Source organism: Sciurus carolinensis, chromosome 13, assembly GCF_902686445.1.
Source record: "Sciurus carolinensis chromosome 13, mSciCar1.2, whole genome shotgun sequence".
NCBI classification, from domain to species: Eukaryota; Metazoa; Chordata; class Mammalia; order Rodentia; family Sciuridae; genus Sciurus; species Sciurus carolinensis.
This window is the reverse complement of record NC_062225.1, coordinates 5,959,084-5,980,477: the sequence shown is the minus strand read 5'-3', so window position 1 is coordinate 5,980,477 and position 21,394 is coordinate 5,959,084. Positions and strand designations below refer to the sequence as shown.

At 49.3% G+C, this 21,394-nt stretch overlaps 1 protein-coding gene across 1 annotated transcript in view; it reads right to left on the bottom strand.

The window, feature by feature from the left end:
• Fer1l5 (fer-1 like family member 5) overlaps positions 1–20,298 on the bottom strand; it is a 48,785-nt gene extending 28,487 nt beyond the window's left edge. Inside the window, exons 1-14 of the mRNA XM_047523067.1 lie at positions 20,214–20,298; positions 17,448–17,500; positions 16,813–16,904; positions 16,158–16,266; positions 14,795–14,849; positions 14,222–14,331; positions 12,855–12,983; positions 10,840–10,902; positions 10,074–10,124; positions 6,442–6,472; positions 4,826–4,941; positions 4,587–4,701; positions 4,191–4,243; positions 2,291–2,359 (exon numbers count right to left, since the gene is read on the bottom strand). Of these exons, the coding sequence (XP_047379023.1) occupies positions 2,291–2,359; positions 4,191–4,243; positions 4,587–4,701; positions 4,826–4,941; positions 6,442–6,472; positions 10,074–10,124; positions 10,840–10,902; positions 12,855–12,983; positions 14,222–14,331; positions 14,795–14,849; positions 16,158–16,266; positions 16,813–16,904; positions 17,448–17,500; positions 20,214–20,298 (1,131 nt within the window). The remainder of the gene's footprint in view (positions 1–2,290; positions 2,360–4,190; positions 4,244–4,586; positions 4,702–4,825; positions 4,942–6,441; positions 6,473–10,073; positions 10,125–10,839; positions 10,903–12,854; positions 12,984–14,221; positions 14,332–14,794; positions 14,850–16,157; positions 16,267–16,812; positions 16,905–17,447; positions 17,501–20,213) is intronic.
• Between the last annotated feature and the right edge of the window lie 1,096 nt (positions 20,299–21,394).

Genomic DNA, 21,394 nt, shown 5'->3' with positions numbered 1-21,394 from the left:
AGTGCCCCTGGGTTCCATCCCTGGTACAAAAAAAAAAAAAAAATCTCATTTTCATATGGGGAAACTGAGGCATGAAGGGGTTGAGTTTCCTGAAGTTCTCCTGCTTCATGCAGAGGCTGAAACCTCAGACCTCTTAACTACTCTGCCATAACCCAGTGAGGGCTGTGATTTGTCCCTATATGCAGATGGAAATGAGGCCCAGGGACACAGAGGGATCTTCTCAAGGTCATATAGTAAAGAGTGGCATCAGGATTTGAATTCCAGGGGCTGGGGATATAGCTCAGTTGGTAGAGTGCTTGCCTTGCAAGCACTAAGGCCCTGGTTTCAAATCCCCAGCACTGTAAAAAAAAAAAAAAAAAAAAAAGGATTTGAATTCCAGTTCCTGGGTCTTATCTCTGCATATGTTTTCCCTCATTATTAAAAAGAAAATAATAAGGGAAAAACTCTTGTGTAAAACAGGGGTGCTGGGTTTGAGACCCTGAGTGGGGTCCCCAATCCCCTTATATGGGGCCTCTTATCCTCCTCATAGCGGTTCCTGAGACGTGGCTGGGAACCTCCGGGTTCTCCACCCTCTTCATTCTTTCTCCCCCTGCCCTGGTGGCTGGGGACCAAGTGAGGAGTGAGGAAAGGGCTTTCTAGTTGAGCACATAGTAAGAAGTAAGAAAACTGCCCACGTTAAGGAAGAACACTAGAGGCAGAGAGAGATGGGGGCCATCAGTCATCCAGGTCATCCAAAGTTATGAATCCTCCAAGTTCAAACTCATAGCCAAACCATCTTTTTATCCACTCTGTTAAGAATTGTCCCCTGGGTTGGCGATATAGCTCAGTCAGTAGAGTGCTTGCCTTGTAAGCACAAGGCCCTGGGTTCGATCCCCAGCACACACACAAAAAAGAATCATCCCCTATCCCAGTTCCTCCTCTAGATTCAAGTGTACTGTTTCCCCTGCTTCTCTGGGGCCTCGGGCTGGCCATCACCACGGGCCCATTTTCAGCAGTGCCCCAGCTCTGCTCTCCCTGACCAGGTGGCCTTGGGTGCCACCACCTGTGTGTAGTCACCCTGCCTCCTCACAATGAGGCTCACATCTGTCTGCTACCCTCCCAAAGGGCTGGTGATGATGACCCCAAATGAACCCAGCCCTGGAGACCATGTTCTAGGGGCATGAGTGAAGTCCAGAGGTCTTTGGCCACCTTTACATGTTGGAAGGCCAACATGTGATCATCCACAGAGGATCTGGGCCACATAAAGCCACAGAAAGTGGGGAGGGACCCCAGCAAGGGTGGGAGATGCACTAGGCCTCCTCTTAATTCCCCTTGTATCTTAAGAGTCTATAAGATCATCTAAGGCAGTAGGAGTTAGGAAGAATTGTTGAAAATGATGACTCATTAGGAGGCCAACTGGGGGAAGCTTCTAGAAGCAGCAGGGTGGGAGTTTAGAGGAGAAAAAGGAAGCTAATTTTGTATTGCACAATGAAAGCTATCAGAAAGCTAAGCACTCTCTGGGTGGGCAAAGTGATACAACACAAATTCCTCTGCACTTGCACTTATGAGCGAGCTCAAGTTGCCCCACAGAACTGCGAATTCTTATTGTACACACAGTTCTTAGGAGTTGGCATTAAGGTCATTAAGGCTCCACCTAGGCTTCAAGAGAGCTGTCATGCACGACAGATGACCTAGAAGACTGAAAGCTTGAGATCAGACTATGCACCCCAGAGCGCAGAGCATTCTGGAGCCACTCGGTTAAGAGGAAACAGCCCTGTGCCACATACGGTGTAATAACTAGGCTCCCACATGCTTGAGGCCATCTGCGGAGAGCTGTAATTATCTTCAGGGTACTTTGCCTTGAAGGCAGAAAATGTATACTACAATCTAGGATGAGCCTTTAAAGTGATTTGCTTTTTGTTTGTTTTGTTTAGGAGATGAAGTCTCACTCTGTTGCCCTGGCTGGTCTCAAACTCCTGGGCTCAAGTCATCCTCCTGCCTCAGCCTCCCAAATAGCTGGACCACAGGTACCCACTACCGCAGCCCCTTTGTTACCTTTGTTTAATGTGGTGACAGGGCACATTTAAATTCTCTGGAAAGTGCTGTTGCATGGTTCACTCATTGCCTCATACTGGATAAATCAATCAAAGTTTTCCCTGATCTGTCTTGGGCTTCCTTGTGCTCTCTTAAGGTCAAGCCCGTGACTCCCCTCACTGGGCTCCCAGCCTCACCTTCCATCCACACTCCCACATGAACTCCCAAAATTCCCTTCCCCTGGGGGGCAAGGGTGAGCGTGAAGGAACAGCCGTACCTGAATCTGGAAGGTCAGGATCTGGTTCCAGATTGGGTTATCGGATTCAGTCTGCACAATCGTCTTGAGCTGGGAACATCCCAAAGCAGGTGTTATGGTTTGGACCCTCAGTGTCCCCCAAAGATTCATCTGTTAAAGGCTTGGTCCCCACCCGATAGAGCTGTTGGGAGCTGGTGGGACCTTTAAGATGTGGAGCCTGATGGTAGGAAGTGAGGTCAATGGGGGTGTGTCCTTGAATGGGAGATTAGGACCTCAGCCCCTCCTCCTCTCTTTGCCTCTTGGCCACCAAGTGGTAAGCAGCTTTGTTTCACCACGCGCTCCCACCATGGTTTTGTGTCTTGCCACAGGCCCAAAAGCAGCAGGGTCAGCCGACCATGGACTGAAACCTCTGAAACCATGAGCCAAAATGAACCTTTCCTCCTTTACACTGTTTCTCTCAGGTGCTTTGTCACAGTGATGGAGAGTTGACTAATACAGCATGGTCAGTGCCAGCCTGACCCTTCCTCCCACTACTGGCCTCACTTTCCAGCTGTCCCAGTCCAGCCCCCAGATGAACTCTGTGGCACCAAGTGATCGGGCTTGTCCTTGAGGGTTGTCCTTGGACAACCTCTCATCAGCTACAACTCCAGTCCCTTGGTTACTTATCTCAAAGCATTTGCCAGGTCTGAATTCCTCAGTATTTTTCCTTAAATCGCCTTCCAGTGAACTTTTTTTTCTCTATATTCTTTTTTTTTTTAAGCAATGCTATGAACACAGGACCTCATACAGGATAAGTAAGCACCCTCCCCCTGAGTTACATTCGTAGCCCTTGCATTTTAAATAGGTACAGATAGGGCTACAACTTTTACTTCATGAGTGCATACACATAGTTTATGCTAGATAAATTCTAAGATCCCAACTGAAAAATGGCCCACCCTACAGCTGATGACAGAATACCCTTGAAACCATCAATTGACATAAAATTTAAACTTAGCCTTACTCTAGGCAATGGTGGGTATCTATGAAATCAAGTGTTAGTTGACGTTGTTAAACTTTTTAGGTACACAAACAGATCAAACATTTTTAAAATGTGTTTCCCTTCTCACCCAAGAACCTCTTCACTAGCTCTGGCAGATCCCAACTATAGGAAAACAAAGGCGACGAGTGGTGGTTTTAAATATGTACACATACTCTTTAGTACTTCTCCCTTCAGAAGGTGGACCTTAATTCTTCTCTTCTGACATGTGGGCTGGATTTAATGACTAGTTTTAACAGATAGAAGTAAAATGATGTTTTGTGACTTCCAAGACAAACCTATTTAACTTTGACCTAGCCTTCCCCAAATTTGAACATGGGATTTTTTTTTTTTTTGGTACTAGGGATTGAACCCAGCGGGTACTTTACCAGTGAGGCAAATCCCCAGCCCTTTTCATTTTAAGGCACAGTCTCACTGAGTTGCTTAGGCCTCGCTAAGTTGCTGGGGCTAGCCTTGAACTTGTGATCCTCCTGCCTCAGCCTCCTGAGCTGCTGGGATTCCAGGCCTGTGCCTGGTGCCTTGCCACATAGGACCTAACCCCTGCCGGCACATTTTGGGAAATGCTACTTGGTGTTTTTAGAGGTTCCTGGAAGGTTGGCAGTTCTCTTGCCCGGGTTTTTTCATTTACAGATGAGGAAACTGAGGCCCAGGGACCGTAACACTGCAGTTGGTGGGCTGTTCTTTCGTCCACTCATTTGCGGGCCACGTTTGACTCCCGTGGGCATCTTCTCCATGCGAGGCCCTGGCCTCCACCCCTCCACAGCCCCAGCCCAGGGGCTCACACTGCTCCTTGGTAGGTGAGGCGGGATGCCATTTCTGGGGTCCCAGCCCACTGCTGTTCCCGGGTGCCACGTTCTCTAGGGTTGAGACCCTTCTTCCACTTACCTTCTCCCCAATGAGTTCCACCTCCAGAGTAGGATTCACTGTTGGGCGTTTCTCTATGAATAAGAAAGTCTGAGATGGCAGCAGCTTTTTTTTAGGAGGTGGAAATGGGAAGGTAACACACTACTTAAGCCCACCCCTGCGGTGACTTGGTTTACTAGCCCCTGGGCAGTCCTGTCTGCAGGGACCGCTCTGCCCCTTCTGTGTGGGGTGGGATGGTCCACAGGTACAGTGAGTCTGCATCCAGGCATCAAAGGCAAGGGGACACCCGTGCGACCTTCGTCAGACGGTCTCGGAGGACTTCATCTCACCCTGCCCCCCACCCCACATCTTAGGTCAGTATCCAAAGGAATGAGGCTCCACGAGCTTCCGGCTGCTCCCCTGCCCCCCGGCTCCAACCGGAATGAAGATCCTCCGCGCAGTAGATGAAGAACTGTAGGTAAGCCATGTTGATGGGGACTGTCATCGACTTGAAGACCTGGACTTCGGTATCATAGGGCAGCTTCTGATCCACCTGAGAGCAGACAGGGTCGGGCGTGGGAGGTCACAGCCAGGGCTACCCAACCTCCCGCTTGGCGCAGGCACAGCGGGTGAAGGAGGGATGTGCAGGTCAGAGGCCAGGGCAGAAGATGCCTCACCGGAGCCTGGTCGCCTGCACCGATGGCACAGATGGTGACTTTCAGGTAGCCTCTCACACCACTGCTGGACTTATCTGGGTGGCACAGGCCCAGCCATTTCCTTATGAGTGCGTGACCTGGAGAGGCAGAGGGGATGTGGGAGACCAACCTCGAGTCTCCGTCGCTCTCCCTGAAACCAGTCGCCCATGCTGGGGGTGGGGGAGCAAAAAACGTGTCTCTCACATCCTGGGTCCCATCCAACGGTGAAGGAACTCGGGAGCCCCTCAGCTATTAGGGGATGCTGGTGTCCTCCTAGGGTTGCCAGCTATTGCCTCCATGAAAGAGGGACCCCCGTCCACCCTGGGAAGCTGCTTCTGTGACTGGCCTGGTCTGGAGCCAGACACGATGGAGGCAGCCACCTGCCCCGCCCCAAAACCCAAATCTTAACCTGGTAGTATGTCCTGGCCAAGTCATGGTGGACACTGCCACTCAAACTCAGTATCCCACAGAACAGGGGTTATAGAGGTCGGGGTGCGGGGGGAGGGATGGAGAGAGGATGGCCACTGGGTACAGGGGTGCTGTTGAAGAGGAGGGAATAAAGCTTCTACTGTTCCAGAGCACGTAAGGTAACTATGGTTGGCCATAACTGTCCATTTCAGGGGCTGGGGTTGTGGCTCAGTGGCAGAGCGCTTGCCTAGCACATGTAAGGCACTGGGCTCCATCCTCAGCACCTCGTGAAGATAAATAAATAAAATAAAGGTATTATGTCCATCTACAATGAATATATATCAGTGTATATATTATATAATTGATCTATATATAAATTATATAATATTTATATATTATTATATAATTCTATATGTATCATTTATATATTATATAATTGATATATATATCCATGTGATATATATTTATTTATATTATATATATTTATATTATTTACATATATTTATATATAAATATAAATTGTTTCAAAATAGCCAGCAGGAGAATTCTGAATGTTAAACACACACAATGATTGAGGTAATAAATATGCCAGTTACCTGATCTGATCATGACACATTGTACACATGTATCGAAGTTTCACTTTGTACCCCATAAATATGTACAATTGTTAGTTGTCAAAAAAAATATTTTAAAACCAACTTAAATCACCCAATACTGGACTCATGAAACAGAAATCCAACTCAGGGTTGCAATAAAAGTTTAGCATTTGACCCAAAGGGATGCCCTGAGTTGTTCAGAAGAAGATGCTGCTATAATAAAGTAAGGGCTGGATGCAGTGGCACACGCCTGTCATCCCAGTGGCTCGGGAGGCAGGAGGATCTCGAGCTCAAAGCCAGCCTCAGCAACTTAGCAAGGCACTAAGCAACTCAGTGAGACCCTGTCTCTAAATCAGATGCAAAATAGGACTGGGGATGTGGCTCAGTGGTTAAGTACTGGGTTCAATCCCTGGTACCAATAAATAAATAAAGTAAGATAAAATACCATAGAGTACAGTAAAATATTGTCAAGTACAGAAAGTCATTTGTGCCCTCTAATACTCTCTCCCCATGTGGTGGGATTTTGAGGTGATTTGACCCTGGCTTGATTTTTCTCAGTAGGACACACCTGGAGGGGTAACAACTGTCACCTACCTGGACAATGGTAGATAAACCCAATGTCTGTCTGAAAAGACAAGAGTGGAGTGAGGGTTAGTGTCGTGCTGGGCACAAGCTTCCGCATCCTTTTGCCAACACACGTGCGCTAGAGGCTCAGTCCCCAGCTTGGTACTCTTGGAAGGGGGTGGAACCTAGGGGGAGGGTCATTGGGGGCCTGACCCCAAAGGGTGATTGTGGGACTCTGGCGCCTTCCTCTGTCTCCCCCTTACTTCCTCGCCATGAGGTGAGCTACTTTGCTCCACCCTGCACTCCTGCCATGACAGGGCACCAAAGACCCAAAGGAACAGGTCCAATCATGGACTGAAATGTCCATGACTGTGAATCCTAATAAGCCTTTCCATGTACCTGTGTCTACATGAGCCCTGGCCACACATACCCTCCTGGCCTGCACCGTACCAGACCTCAGGCCTTCCGCCAGGGAGAGGGAGAGCCACAGCCTCTACTCCTACCGTGACCATCCCAATCCCCCAGGACAGGACACACACATGCACACATGCGCGCGCGCACACACGCAGTCTCAGGGATTCGTGATAGTAGGGGAACCTGACTTAACACAAGCCTCCAGCCAAGGTTGTCACACCCACCTACCCCATGACCGTATTTGCTACTGGCGCTTGACACAGTCTTTGCCTTAACTTGTCTGAATTTTACAATAACTGGGAAGGGAGGCCCATCGTCACCTCCACTCTGCACAGGAGGAGCCTGAGTTTGAGAGACGTGGCCAGAGCCTTAAAAACAGTGAAGAGGCCTGCACTGGAATAGGCTTTACCCAAGAGAAATGAAGGCATGTGACCAGACTAAGATTTGTATCTAAATGTTTACAGTAGCTTCACTGTCATAGCCCCAGTGTAGAAGCAGTCTACATGGCAACTAACAGATGAACCGATAAACAAACTGTTACGTCCATACAATGGACAATTACTCAGCAATAAAAAGGAACAAACTGTTGCTATGTGCAACATGGAATGAAGCTCAGAATAACTGCACTTAGTGAAAGAAGCAAGATGAAGAAGGGTATATACCATAGGATTCCATTTATATGACACTCCAGAAAATGTAAACAATCTATAGCAAGAGAGAGTAGATCAGTGCCAGGCATGGTGGCTCATGCCTGTAGTCCCAGCAACTTGGGAGGCTGTGGCAGGAGGATCATAAGTTTGAGGCCAGCCTCAGCAATTTAGCGAGACCCTGTCTCAAAGATAGATAGATAGATAGATAGATAAATAAATAAATAAATAAATAAATAAACAAATAAAAGGGCTGGAGGATATAGCTCAGTGGTAAAGTACTTCTGGGTTCAATGCCCAGGAAAGGAAGGAAGGGAGGGAGGGAGGGAGAGAGAAACGAGAAAGAAGAAAGAAAGGGGAAAAAATAAAAAAGAAAGAAGGATCAGTGATTGGCTAGGGATGGGAGGAGGTAGGATGGAAGTGAGAGGAAGGAAACTTTTGGGGGGTGATAAATATGACAGATATTTATTATCTTGATTATGATGGTGGTTTTATGGGTATGTACTTATTTTAAAATAGATTACACATTTAAATATGTGCAATTCATCGTATAGCAACTGTATCCCAATAAAGTTATAGCAAAACAAAGCAAATACAGGCTCAGCCACTCCTGATAAACAGCAGATCTAGGCAGCGACCAGCAATAGCTACCCACAAGAAAGGAGCCCCACAGACATTCTGCGCCTCCTGCTGAAGTCACCTTGCTAAATAATTGCTCCCGGTCTGATCAAGCCTCTGGATAGGGAAATGGGGCAGGGGATGAGATACGACTCCCTGGAAATGCAATCCGGACTGGAGAATAACAGGTACAACTACTTAACAAGTAAATTGCAAGCTAAAGAAAAAAAAAATTTAAAGGGGACCAACGGAGGACTGGGGCTGTAGTTCAGTGGCAGAGCACTTGCCTAGCACATGTGAGGCACTGGGTTCAATCCTCAGTACCACATAAAAATACACAAATGAAGTAAATGCATTCTGTCCATCTACAACTACAAAAAAAAAAATTTTTAAACGGGGGGGCAATGGAATAAGAAACCTAAACTGCATATTAGCTAGCTGCAATGAATGCATCTGGTTTGAATCCTGATTTGAACAAACTTTAAAGAATTCTGACTGGGCGTAGTGGTGCATGCCTGTAATCCCAGCGGCTGGGAGGCTGAGGCAGGAGGATCACAATTTAGCGAGGCCATAAGTAATTCAGTGAGACCCTGTCTCTGAATAAAACATAAAAAGGGTTGGGGATGCAGTGATTAAGCACCCCTAGGTTTAATCCCTGGTACCGAAAAAAAAAAACAAAACTGAACTTCAGTATCCATATGCAATATTTGGTGTGGAATCAAGCAATATTTGGGACATGGTGAATCATAACTGTTTATATAAATTACAGGGGTCTGTTGTTTTAGACAAGCTACTGCATTGAGTCCCAACAGACTAGACTAAATATCAAAGTGAGTCACCCATGCTGAAGTTCCACCACTTAAATTATTATGTGACCTTAACAATCGGGAGAGTAAGAGCCAAATTCCCCAACCAGGTGCATCTGTATGACAATGAACTTCCTTCTGTTTTAATCCTTATGAAAAGGAACTTCTTATTAAGCAGTCAGTTATTTTCCTATTATTCTGTCCCCCAGTCCCTACCTCACAAGAAAAGGAACTCTGTGACGACCAATCTGCTTTTCTATCTTATTATTTTGGAGTGGGTAAGTAGGACTTGAACCCAGAGCCTCATGCATGCTGGGCGGATACTCTTCCTCTGACCTGCATCCCGAGACCTACTGTGTTTTGAGGTGGGGTCTTGCTAAATTGCCCAGGCTGCCCTTGAACTTGCCTCAGCTCATGAGTCTCTGGGATTACAGGCACGCACCACCACGCCTGGCTTGTTTTTCTTTTTTGTCATTCTCTGTCCATAAAACCAACTACTTCTGTACAGCCCATTATTTTGTTTTATGCAATCAAGTATCACCCCATTCTGGAATCTCAAAATAAAACCTATTAAAATCATTAAACTAAATTGTCACTTTGTCCTTTGACAGATCTAAGAAGTATCTGTTGTTTACCTAAGATTCAAATGTAACCAGGCATCGTGTATTTAAACTAGCAGTCAACCTTTTCCTGATATTCCTGGATTTTGAGACTCTTAGGTTCAACCCTCCCTGACTCTATAAACTCCTTCTCCATCAGCTGTGTCTTTTAAAATTACATTGTTTTACTCTCGTCCTCACGGTCAGCAATCTTTCTTTGGATTTCTCCAACGCTTAATGCTGGCCTTTTTGTTTCCTTCACTCCCCTGACCTGGAAGCAGAGATTTGACGTGTGTGCACAGTATCATGGGTTTGGGTAACTCAGGATGGCACCCAGTACTTCCCTAATTGCTATATACTTCAATTCTCACAGTGACCCCGCAGGTTGGGTCTATTATTATTCCCACTTTACAGACAAGGAAGTAGAGGCTCAGAGTAATTTGTCTAAATCACCTAGTTGGTAGGGGGATCCAAGCAAGCCTGGATCCTTCCTTTCCCCTAGATCTGAGCCTGGCACCCAGTGAGGGGTTCGTACAACTGTTTTTTACCAAGCCTACTACTTTATATGCTGGGCTCACTTGGAATCTCCCGATCTCTGCTTTGGATCTTGCCAATGATGAGTTCACCACCTGCAAGGAGGAGTTCCCAGAGAGATCTTAATTATTCACAACCCCAATTTCCCCCATCCCCTGTGGAAGCAATAGGAAGGATCTATCCAGGGTCCTCTGGGATTTATGGAATGATTCCTAATGGCCAGTGCTTACACGTGTTTTTTTCCTCGTTTACTTCACAGAGGAATCCTGTGAGGTTCAGATGTTTAGTTCCATTTCATGGATCAGAGAGGCAACCCACTCGCCCCAGGCCAACACAAAGCAAGGCATTGCACTGACTTTTGGCACTACGTCTCCTCACGGTTGTTTCTGTCTCGTTCCCAAGAACAAGTAACTGCTTTGGGGGGCGAAGGCTCCTTGTTCTCCTCAGACGTGTGATAGACACTTGTTCTCCACTGGGAGTGGCTCCCTCTGGTTGGAGAATGGAGTCGTCCACTCTGAGGGGCCTCTGGGGACGTGAGAATCCTGGCACATGGAAGTGGTTACCTGCCTACCTCAGGCCCCCTCTCAGGCCTGCCTGTCGGCCATCCGGGACATTTGTTAAATGAGTGAATGAATGAGAAATCTGGACTACTGGTGGTGAAGAAGGTGGTGGAGAGGCTGTTTGGGGTCAGAGAGACAATCTTAGGGGACCCTGACTCTAAGGGCAGGGGCTGGGACTGAAGTGCTTCTCAGGGTTGAGGTAGGACAAGAAAGTGGGGCCATTTTGCTGGCGACCAGTTTGGCTCCTCACCTGGATTAAGATGACCTCATCAAAGAACTTTGCAGGAATCTCATGGAAATTCTGGAAGAAGATCTGCGAGGCAGAGAGAATTGGTGGGGTGTGAGGTGGACCCATGTTTCTCCCACCACTCCATCAAGGACCCAGTACAAACCTGAAACCTCAGAACACTGCGCTTCTTTCCCCAACCTGAAGCATTTCAATGACTTTCAGTTTAAGACCACCCTCGTGTTCCTCCAGGAAGACAGGATTCCTGGGCTCCCGGGGGGCTTTCTATCCAGGCAAAGGGGGAGGGGGCCCCGGAGAACCTAACCAGCTTGCTGTCCCAGTGTTGTGTCTGGATGCAAGGTGTCCCCCCAAAACTCCTGTGTTAAAATGCAATAATGTTCAGTGTTGAAAGATCGGACTGTGACAGCTGTAACCTAATCAGTCTGTCCTAGTTTGAATGACCTAACTGGGTGGTCTTTGTAGGCTGGTGGGGTGGGCCTGGAGGAGGTGGGTCACAGGGTGTGCCCAGGAAGGACTGCTTCCTGGCCACTAAGAACGGAGCAGCGCTCCTCTGCTGCACAGACCCACCAGGATATCCTGTCTCACCTTGGGCAACGGGGTTGGCCCACCCTGGACTAAATCTCTGAAGCTGTGAACCAGAATAATCTTTTCCTCTTCCAAGTTGTTCTTGGGTATTGCTTTCGCCAGCTTTTTCACTGTTGTGAGTAAAAACCTGACCGGAACAATTACAGAGGAGGAAAAGTTTATTTGGGGGCTCACGGTTTCAGAGGTCCCATTCCATAGTCAGCAGGCTCCATTCCTCAGGGCTCGAGGTGAGGCAGAACATCATGGTGGAAGAGCGTGGTGGAGGGAGCCAGCACACAAGGTGATCGGGAAGCAGAGAGAGACTCCGCTCTCCAGATACAAAATATATACCCCAAAGGCACGGCCCAATTCCCACCTCCTCCAGCAGCACCCTACCCACCTTCAGTTACCACTCTGTTGATCCCATTGGGGATTCATTCACTGGTTGGGTTAAGACTCTATAACTCAATCATTTCTCCTTTAAGCCTTCTTGTCTTGTCTCCCACATGAGCTTTTGGGGGACACCTCACAATCAAACCATAACAGGTATTCTGGTCACAGTGATGAAAAACCTTCACCTCCTATGTTGCCCTGCCCAACCCCTCCAACCCCTCTCTCTGCAGTAGCCAGAACCTCCTTTCTTCTGACACTCTCCTGCTTAAGTTCTCCATGGCTCCCAAGGGCTGTCCATGAGAGGACTCCACTCTATTTTGTAGACTCCCCTCCAGCCATCCCCATTTGCAGTTCTACCAACAAATGAAGCCGCTTCTTGCTTCCAGGTCTTTGAAAACACCGTTCCTTTCTCCTGACTCATCTCCTCCCCCACAACCCCCTCCATCTTTCCCTGGTAGACTCTTCCTCCAAGGTCTATGGAGCCTTGTCTGAGTCCCTCCGCTGCTGCCCCAGCCTCGCTGCTCGCTCACTCCACCCATCTTCCATTGTCCCGTGGTCTTTTATTCGTTCATCTCTTCACCAATGAACAGACATCGATCAGACATGATGCTGCAAATTGGGGATCCAGCAGCAACATGGTCTGACCTGCATTTTTTTTTTTTTTTTTTTTTTTTTTTTTTTTTTTTTGCGGTGCTGGGGATTGAACCCAGGGCCTTGTGCTTGCGAGGCGGGCGCTCTACCACCTGAGCTACATCCCCAGCCTTCCCCAGCCTGACCTGCATTTTTGAGGCTCTGTTAATAGTGCTCCCAGACCTGCCAGCACTCGTGTTCCCTGATGAAATTGCTTTGGGGTTCACGTGCTGGGCCCGCTCCCACCGGACCACCAGCGCCTCAAATGCAAGGCTCCAGATGATGGCGTTCTGTATTCCCCGTGCCAAGCACAGTGCCCAGCCCCCAGCAGGTGCTCGGTAAATGCTTGTAGGAGAGCTACCTGAAGACACCCTGATGAGAAGCCTGCGGAAGCACCCACCTCCACCTCCCGCCTGCCCCGCGTAGCCTACCTCGTTGAAGAAGGGGTTGCTCCCCATCTTCATCCGCGTGTTATACTGGTGGCCTGCAATAGTCACCTTCGCGACGGCCTTGATGTTGTTGCTCATGAGCTGTCGCCCTTCAAACACCTTCACCCGAACCTACAGAGGAGACACACAGGGGGCGCTGGGGGCCCAGGCGCCCCTTCTCCCCGGGGACTGTGCTTTCCGTTGTTCTGAGAAGCAGCATTCTACGTGCTGTGGGTAGGGAGAGATCCCCTGGGGAAAGCTAGGAGCAGCCGGACCAGGGCAACCTTGGTTAGCAAAGTCCTGGGCTGCCCTGGTAAAGAGCTAGATTTTCTCCCAGGACACTGGGAGTTTTTAAAGCAGGTGTCTAACAGGATGGCCGGTCATCATTGCTTTCAAAGACGACCACTTTAACTAAAAAATAGACGGGGAGGGCTCGGGTGCAGCTCAGGGGTAGAGCACTTTCCTAGCATGTGCAAGGTGCTGGGTTCACCAAAGAAAGGAAGAACGGCCAGGAGAGAGCGGGGTCTGGGAGTTCAGGAGGAGGCGTCTGTGTGGTCGTGGGAATGATGGGTGGCCCTGGGCAGGGGATGGGCATGGAGCAGGAGAAGTGGGGCAGTTGGTGAGGGGAAGAGCTAGGATCTGGCCATTGCCTGGATGCAGGAAGAGGGGACGTCAGGCCTCCTGAGTGGGTGGCCTGCTGACTTCCTCTCCTTTTCCTTTTTTTTTTGTACCAGGGATTGAACTCAGGGGCACGCAAACACTGAGCCACACCCCCAGCCCTATTTTCTATTTCGTTTAGAGACGGGGTCTCACTGAGTTGCTTAGCGCCTTGCTGCTGCTGAGGCTGGCTTTGAACCTGCGATCCTCCTGCCTCAGCCTCCCTAGCTGCTGGGATTACAGGTGTGTGCCACCACGCCCAGCTAGGTGGCCTGCTGGGGAGCTGGCAGAACTGTGGCAGCAATGTTAGGCCGCAGGGTAGGGATCAGAGGGAAGCTGGTAAGACATGGGATGGGCTTCTGGACTTCCCCTGGGCCCCCTCACACCGTCCTCAGCCTCTCTCGCATAGTTCACTTTGACCTTGTAGGAGCCTCGCTTGTGTAGCCTACAGTCCGAGGACTTAGAAGGGCGGGTCCATGCCTTCTGCCTCCCAGCATCTACAGGGGCCTGCAGGTGCACACTGGGCCCCTCCTCCCACCTCACCAGACCGCCTCCAGCCCCCCAGAAAGGTCCCTGGAGGAGCAGGGGATGTGGGGCGGATCTGAGGCCCTGAAGCTGGGTCTGACCGTGACCTTGTGGAGGGGTGGAGCTGCTGGGGAGCATAGTAAAGATGTCAGGTGGGTTATGTGACTTTCAACCTGGAGGAGCCTCACCTGAAAGTGCTGGGGCTTCGAAGACAGGGGCCCCGGCACGGTGGTGCCGGGGACCATCAGTTTCTGACGGACAGCCTCTTTCACAGTTATGCCCAGCAGGTCTTCCTTGTCTGGAGAAGCAGCCCAGGGAGGGTCAGAGGCTGGAGCTCAGGGGGTGTGGACGCATTCCCTGCTTTCACCACTCTGCCCCCCACGACCAGCCACTGACCGAAAACACGGCTGAGAGGTCCTGACTGTTCTGACACGTCCTCGCCAGAACATTCCCAGGGGCCCCACCCACCCTCGGTAACTGTGGATCCCCGGACCCAACTTTTCACACTGGGGCTCTTGGAAATGGCCATCCCGTCTCCTCCTATGCCCACCGAAGGCTGGGCCTTTGTTTGGAGATGATGAGTGGACACACCAGGAGACAGATGGCCTTAGCCAGATGTCTGCGGAGCTGGCCACTAGATCTGTGTAGCTTCCAGGGACCCTAACCTGGTCATAATCCTTCTGACAGCCTCTAGGGCTGGGTGTCAAAGGTTCCAAAGAGCCCATGGAGCTATGCTTGGAGAAGCCCAGGGAAGGACAAACCTGTTCTCTCGAAGTCCTCTTGGGTCATATGGAACACCTGTAGATTGACAGTACACTGCAAAGCAAAGGCAGGGGATTTGTCAGCCAGACCCTGGAATCCTTGGCAGAGTCACAGCACCGGAACCCCTCGCAGGCCTGCTGGGTTCACAGCCAATCCTCTGGGAGTTAGTGACAATGCCCATGACAAGGGCCCACGCCGTGCGTGGCTGGGGTGCAGGGAAGTCCTAAACCGAAGAGGGGAGAGCAGTGGGTTATAGCAGAGGATGCGGGAGGATGAAGGAGCCACACAGTGGTGGCGATGGCAGAAGATGGTGGCAAGAGGGTGGTGAGGAGAGGAGGAGGTGACGGGGCGCCCATCCAGAACCATCTCTCCCCGTAGTTCAACCTCTCCGACCTCCTCAAAGACCTCCTCGCTGACGTCCTGCCTTCCAAGTCCTCGCCAAGAACCAACCAGCTTCACACCATCACCAGGATCCCTCGCTACGATCCCCAAGGGCTGAGCCATCAGAGCAAGGCCGCCACTCAGTAGCACAGACCCCAGGGTCCTTCAACTTGGCCACCCCCTGCCTCAGATCTGCCACCTCACCTTCATCCTCCCACCGTGTGCCAGAAGCAGAGGCAGCCCACCCGCCTCTTCTCCAAGTGCTGAGGATCCCGCCTGGGTTTGCCTTCTTTTCCGGCCCACTGGGAAAAGGCAGGCCCTCCTGAGAGACTGAATATACAAATGAAGGAGGCCATGCCACACAGAAAAGTAGAACAATGACCACGATGGCAGCAACCTGCAGGGATTAGGGAAGCTAATCCATTGTCTAGAACAACCAGCCCAGGAAGCCAGCCTTGGGAAGTCCAGCTCTCGGGAAGTCAGACCGCTATCTCTAACAGCAATCCAGGAAGTCAGACAATGCTCATCAGCCTCAAATGGCCAGGACTTGATGAATAACAACCTGACAGCTGCCCTAATTTTTGTTCCCATTTGCAACTTAGGACCGAGTAGAGAAATAGGCACCTGAGCCAATCACAGGGGGGCCGGGATTCTAGTTAGCCTGTCTTCAGCTTCCCATGCAACATCTCCACTCTGCTCGTGCCAAGCCTGTCCTTTCCCTGCAAAAAGCTTTCCCATTCCCCTGCCTGCCTTCAAGTGTCGGCTAAAACTCAATTTTGCATCCCAGTGTTGACTCTTGGGAAGGTCAATTGATCCTTCCCAATAGATGGCTGGATGGGGAGATGCCAGGTGCATGTCAGGGTGGGGGAATCTGGACACAACAGCAGTGGGCTGCTGCCCTGCTCCAGGGCAGAAGCTCAGGTCTACCAGCTGCTTTTATTTCCTAAGCTGCCTGCCTCAGCCTTCCTGGGCTTGACTCACATCTGTGGGCTCCATGGAATGGTTGAGCAGCATCAGGTCCTTCAAGAAAAGGATCTCACGTGATTTTTTCTCCAATGACTTGAGCAGTATTGTGGCCACGCCAATGAACCTAGGGAGGCAAGGAGCAGGTGTGAGATCCAAGCCAGGGGAAGGGGTTTCCTCCTCTGTCCCAGGAATGACCTTAGCTGGGGCTAAAGAACCTCCTGGGAAAGCAGAAGATCCACCACAGGGCCCAGGGCTCTCCACTCTCTGGGAAATGGCTCGGAGCTCCCAAGCAAATACTACTGATTGGACCAAGAGTGGGCACCTGACCAAAGCTGAGCCAATGAGATTCTCTGAACTGGAATAACTTCGCTCCCAAGGGGATGTTAGTCTCAGTGGGGCATTAGATGGGGCCATGATAGGAAGCCAGGATTTAGCAAGGGAGAAGCAGGAAGTCGAGATGGCTTCAGAAGGTCATGGCCGCTGCTGGAAGCCCAGGTTCCGATTCTAGCCAACTTGAACTAACAGCCTTCCAGTCCCCACCCCCTTTCCTCCTTGATTGACTGAAGGGCGCCCTGTCCTTGCATCTGAATGAGTTTCGAGAGAGAAGAGATGGATCTGCTGCCGCTGCTTTGGTTGGGGAGTCAGGCTCCCCTGTTTCTCTCGGCCTCACCTTTCTTTCTTTGAAGAGCTCATGTCCCGAAGGATGATTTGCAGGAAGGAGTCTTTTTCCAGGGGACGGTTCCAGAGGTACCATATTAGGGTCTGTGGGGGGCATGGAGAAGTCAGCATCCTTCCTTCACCCTCCCCGTCACATCCTCCTAGTGAGGAAAGGCTGGGGCAGGGCCTGGCACCATGTTTTCCTAAAACCCAGGACCTTCCCTCATGTCTAATTTCCTGAGATGGCATTCGCAATCTTGCCCAAGGCATGGGGTATCCTATCCGGGTTCCTTGGCTTGAACTGTAAAGGTGTGTTAGGAGTTAAGGGGCTTGGGGGTGGGGCAGCAGGAATGAATGAAAGAGGAAAATGGGGGATCCTTGTCTCTGCTTTGGGCTTCTAGATAGATGAGGATGGTCTGGCCCAGATCAGCGGATGGGCCACACCGTGGTCCACCCAGAGTTGGGGAAGAAGCACTAAGAAAGCTGCGGGAATGTGACCTTGTCAGATTGGAAATGCCTTGGCCTCCGGAAAGTGGGTGAGGCTCCCTGTCTGCTCCCCAGACCTCTGGGCACCTGCCTGGACCCCACCACCGCCCCCTTGCTGTTGGGGTCGTTGATTCCTCTTCTGGGTTTGCCCTGTGTGTCTACCTCATTCCATATGGGGTCATTCCCTTCTGCCACATGAGTTCTCTTCTTCATATCTGCAGAGACACCAAGGGGCCAGCATTGGTGGCGGGAAATATTTCAATGTCTGGGCTTGAGTGGGGTCAAGAGACATAGCACATCCTAAGGACTTTTCCCATCTACTTTGGCAGGGATGAGATGGCATCGACTTTATTTATTTATTTTTTTGGCAGAAGGGGGAGGATGTTTAGAAATGTCTCACTTTTTATCACCCGACATGACAGACAACTCTGTGTTCGTTCCATTTTCTTCCTAGGTACATGGTTCCCAGCGTCTTACCGTCAAGTGGGCCTATGAGACTCATTCTGGTCAATGGGTACAGGAGCATATTTGCCACTGCCAGGCTCCTGAAATCTCCACCGAGTCTCCATTCTCCTCGTCCCCTTGCTCCATGGCCACCCTCATGTCCTACTGGCAGAGAGATGACTTCACACCCTCGAGGGCCAAGCAGCTGATCCCCTAGGGCCTGCCCTGCCAGAGAACCCTCTACTCAGCACCATCCATGCAGAACCTGGTGTAAGAGGTAAACTTGTTTTGTTAAGCACTGAGATTCAAGGTTCATTTAGAATTAGGGCCAAGCCTAGAGTACCCTAAGATACCCTGAGACATCTGTAATGGACTGAGCTCTCGACCCACTCACACGTCTCTCCCCCAAAATGTCCTTAACTGAAGAAAGTCAATAGTCCTGCAAGAGGATTTGTAAAATGCTAAATTACTTTGAGCTTCTTCTCAGGGAAAGAATGTGAAAAAACGTGTGTGTGTGTGTGTGTGTGTGTGTGTGTGTGTGTATTTCTATGAGCCAGGGGTGCAGGGCAGTGGAGGTCATGGGGAAAATGTTGGGAAGGACAGGACAAAAGGAATAAAACATCAAACATAGCTAGATGCAGTGCCCCATGACTGTAATCCCAGTGGCTCAAGAGGCTGAGGCAGGAGGATCTTGAGTTCAAGGCCCCCCTTGGCAATTTAGCAAGGCCCTCAGTAACTTAATGAGGCCCTGTTTGTTTTTTTTTTTTTTTTTCCGGTACTGGGGATTGAACCCAGGGCCTTGTGCTTGCAAGGCAAGCACTCTACCAACTGAGCTATATCCCCAGCCCTGAGGCCCTATCTTTAAATAAAATATAAAAAGGGCAGGATATGTGATTCAGTGGTTGAGTGCCCCTAGGTTCAATCCCTGGTACCAAAAAACAAAACAAAACAAAAACATCAAACATAAATAGGGCTGGGCATGGTGGCACACACCTGTAATCCAAGCAGTCTGGGAGGCTGAGGCAGGAGGATCACAAGTTCCAAGACAGCCTCAGCAATTTAGCAAGGCCCTAAGCAACTAAATGAGACTGGCTCAAAATAAAAAACAGAAAGGTCTGGGGATGTGGCTCAGTGGTTAAGTGCCCCTGGGTTCAATCCCCAGTACTAAAAAAACAAAACAAAAAACCAAAACAAATAGGAAGTCATAAGGTTTGGGTATATCTGTGAGTGAGCCCAGGGTTCTGGATTTTAGGCATTTTTGTCAGAGATATTTCTAGAAGGAGGAACACAATGATATGGTGGAGAAGATGGCTCCAGTCAGGGAGAAGAGCTGCAAGTCTTGCCGGGCTAAGTCAGTCAGCCAGGGCAAATGCCTGCCGAACTCCCAGGATGCCTCTGTGAACCTGCACACTGGATACAGGCACCCCTGCGGGTCCGTGGTACCGCATGTTCCTTCTCTGAAGGTTGTCACATAAAACAAGCATGGCTTTAAGACTAGAAAACAATAGTAGAGGAATTTCATTCTTGGTTTTTCCAGGAACTACTGTTGTCCCTAAGTATCTTGGGAAATTGGTTCTGGGCCCTGCTGTGGGTATCCAGGTCAGTGGATGGTCAAGTCACTCAGATACAATGACCTACTATCTTCATATAACCTACATACATCCTCCTATAGATATTTTTTCTCTTTTTCTGTGGTGCTGGGGTCACACCCAGGGCTTGGTGCATGCTGGACAAGCACTCTGCCACCAAGCTATACCTGAGTCCTTCCCATATACTTTTTTTGGTACTGGGGATTGAACCCAGGGGCACTTAGCCACTGAACCACATCCCAGTCCTTTTTATTTTATTTTTTTTATTTTGAGACAGTCTCACCAAATTGCTTAATTACTGAGGTTGGCTTTGAACTTGTGATCCTCCTGCCTCAGCCTCCTGAGAGCTGGGATTACAGGCGTGCATCACCCTGCCCAGCTTATCTTTCTTTCTTTAAACCTCAGTTTACAGCACAGCCCTAAACTATATCATTATACATGACAGTATAATGAACTTTTGATACATCATACATAGATGGAGTATAATTTCTCATTCTTCTAGTTGATCTCTTCTAGTTATTTTTTATTTTGGGACAGGGTCCTGCTAAGTTGCTGAGGCTGGTTTTGAACTTGCAACCTCCCTGCTTTAGCCTGTGAAGCTGCTGGGATTACAGGTGTGTGCCGCCATGCCCAGCTTTTTTTTTTTTTTTTTTTTTTTTTTTTTTTGTAGTGCTAGGGATCAAACCCAGGGCACTGTGTTTACTAGGCAAGAGCTCTACCACTGCACTACATCCCCAGTCCTTAGATGACAGCTCTTGAAGGTACAGGACAAGGGCATGTCATCACTGGGTCACACAACATGCCTTTTACATACTAGGACATTAATAAATGTATTTTCTTCACTGAATGCATGTTGCCTCTTGGGGCGCCTCCCCCCCCAGACCTTGGCTCTCACCTCTGAAGTAGGCAGTCAGGCAGGGTCTGGGTGGGGGGACAAGGGGTGGTTCGATCTTGGCTGACCCCACAAAAAGCCGCAGCATCTCCAATACCACTTTCCTTTCCTTCTTTCTTCTGTAGCTCTACGGCGTCCTTCTTGGGGTTCTTTGGTCCAGGGTTTCTCCCAGGGCCCTCCAGCACAGGTGGAACTTAGCAACCAAGGGGATGTCACAGAAGTGGAGGGTTCTTGGTTCTGGAGAGGAATCTCGGGGGATAAGGAGAGGTTAAAGTAACAGAGTACCTATCAAGTGAGTGGTTTGAGGCAACTGAACCTCCACAAATAAAGTCATCTGTCTGCTTTGACATTTCCTCTGTCCTTTCTCTTTCTTCCTATTATTTCTATAGGACTATAGGACTGGGAACTGCAGGAAGTGAGGCCATCAGAGAAGAGGTTTAGGAAAATCAAGGGCTATTTCTTTGAGGTCTCAGGGGGGGCTCTTCTTCATGGGGAAGCAAAATATTTAGGCCTCCTTTTTTTACTAAGGGAAAGTTTCCTGAGTTTGGATATAGTTCTTCAATAAAGGGAAATCAGCTTTATTTTTGGAACCAGCGATCAAACCTAAAAGGGCATCACCATTGAGCCACAACCCCAGCCTCCCTGCAAATTTTCTTATATTTTATTTAGAGATAGGGTCTCGCTAAGTTGCGTAGGGCCTCACTAAATTGCTAAGACTGGTCTTGGACTCGTGATCCTCCTGCCTCAGCCTCCCAAGTCTCTGGGATTACAGATGTGCACCACTGCACCCAGCTAAGCCAACACAGTTCTGTGGTGGCTATCTTTATTGCTTTTTAGGTCTCTGCATGAGGGTGGAGCTGAGTCATTTGCTCAACCCCCATTAGGTGAAGTCTTGTCTGTGTTAGCTTTGAATCTTGTATAAGTTACATCTGATCCAATGGTCAGAGTGAAGAATTAATGAATGTTTAAAGAGTGCACATTAGAATTAATGAATATTTTAAAAGTGTGCATAATAAGCCTACCACTTATTATGCACTCTGAAAGAGGCATGGCATTCAAAGATTGAAAGCTGAATGTTTGATCATAGTGCTTAATTGTTTTCTAGGGCCTCAGATTTAAAAGGAAAAAGGTACTTCCTGGTAGTTTTTCTTGAAATCTAAACACAATGCAATGCTTTTGGCTCT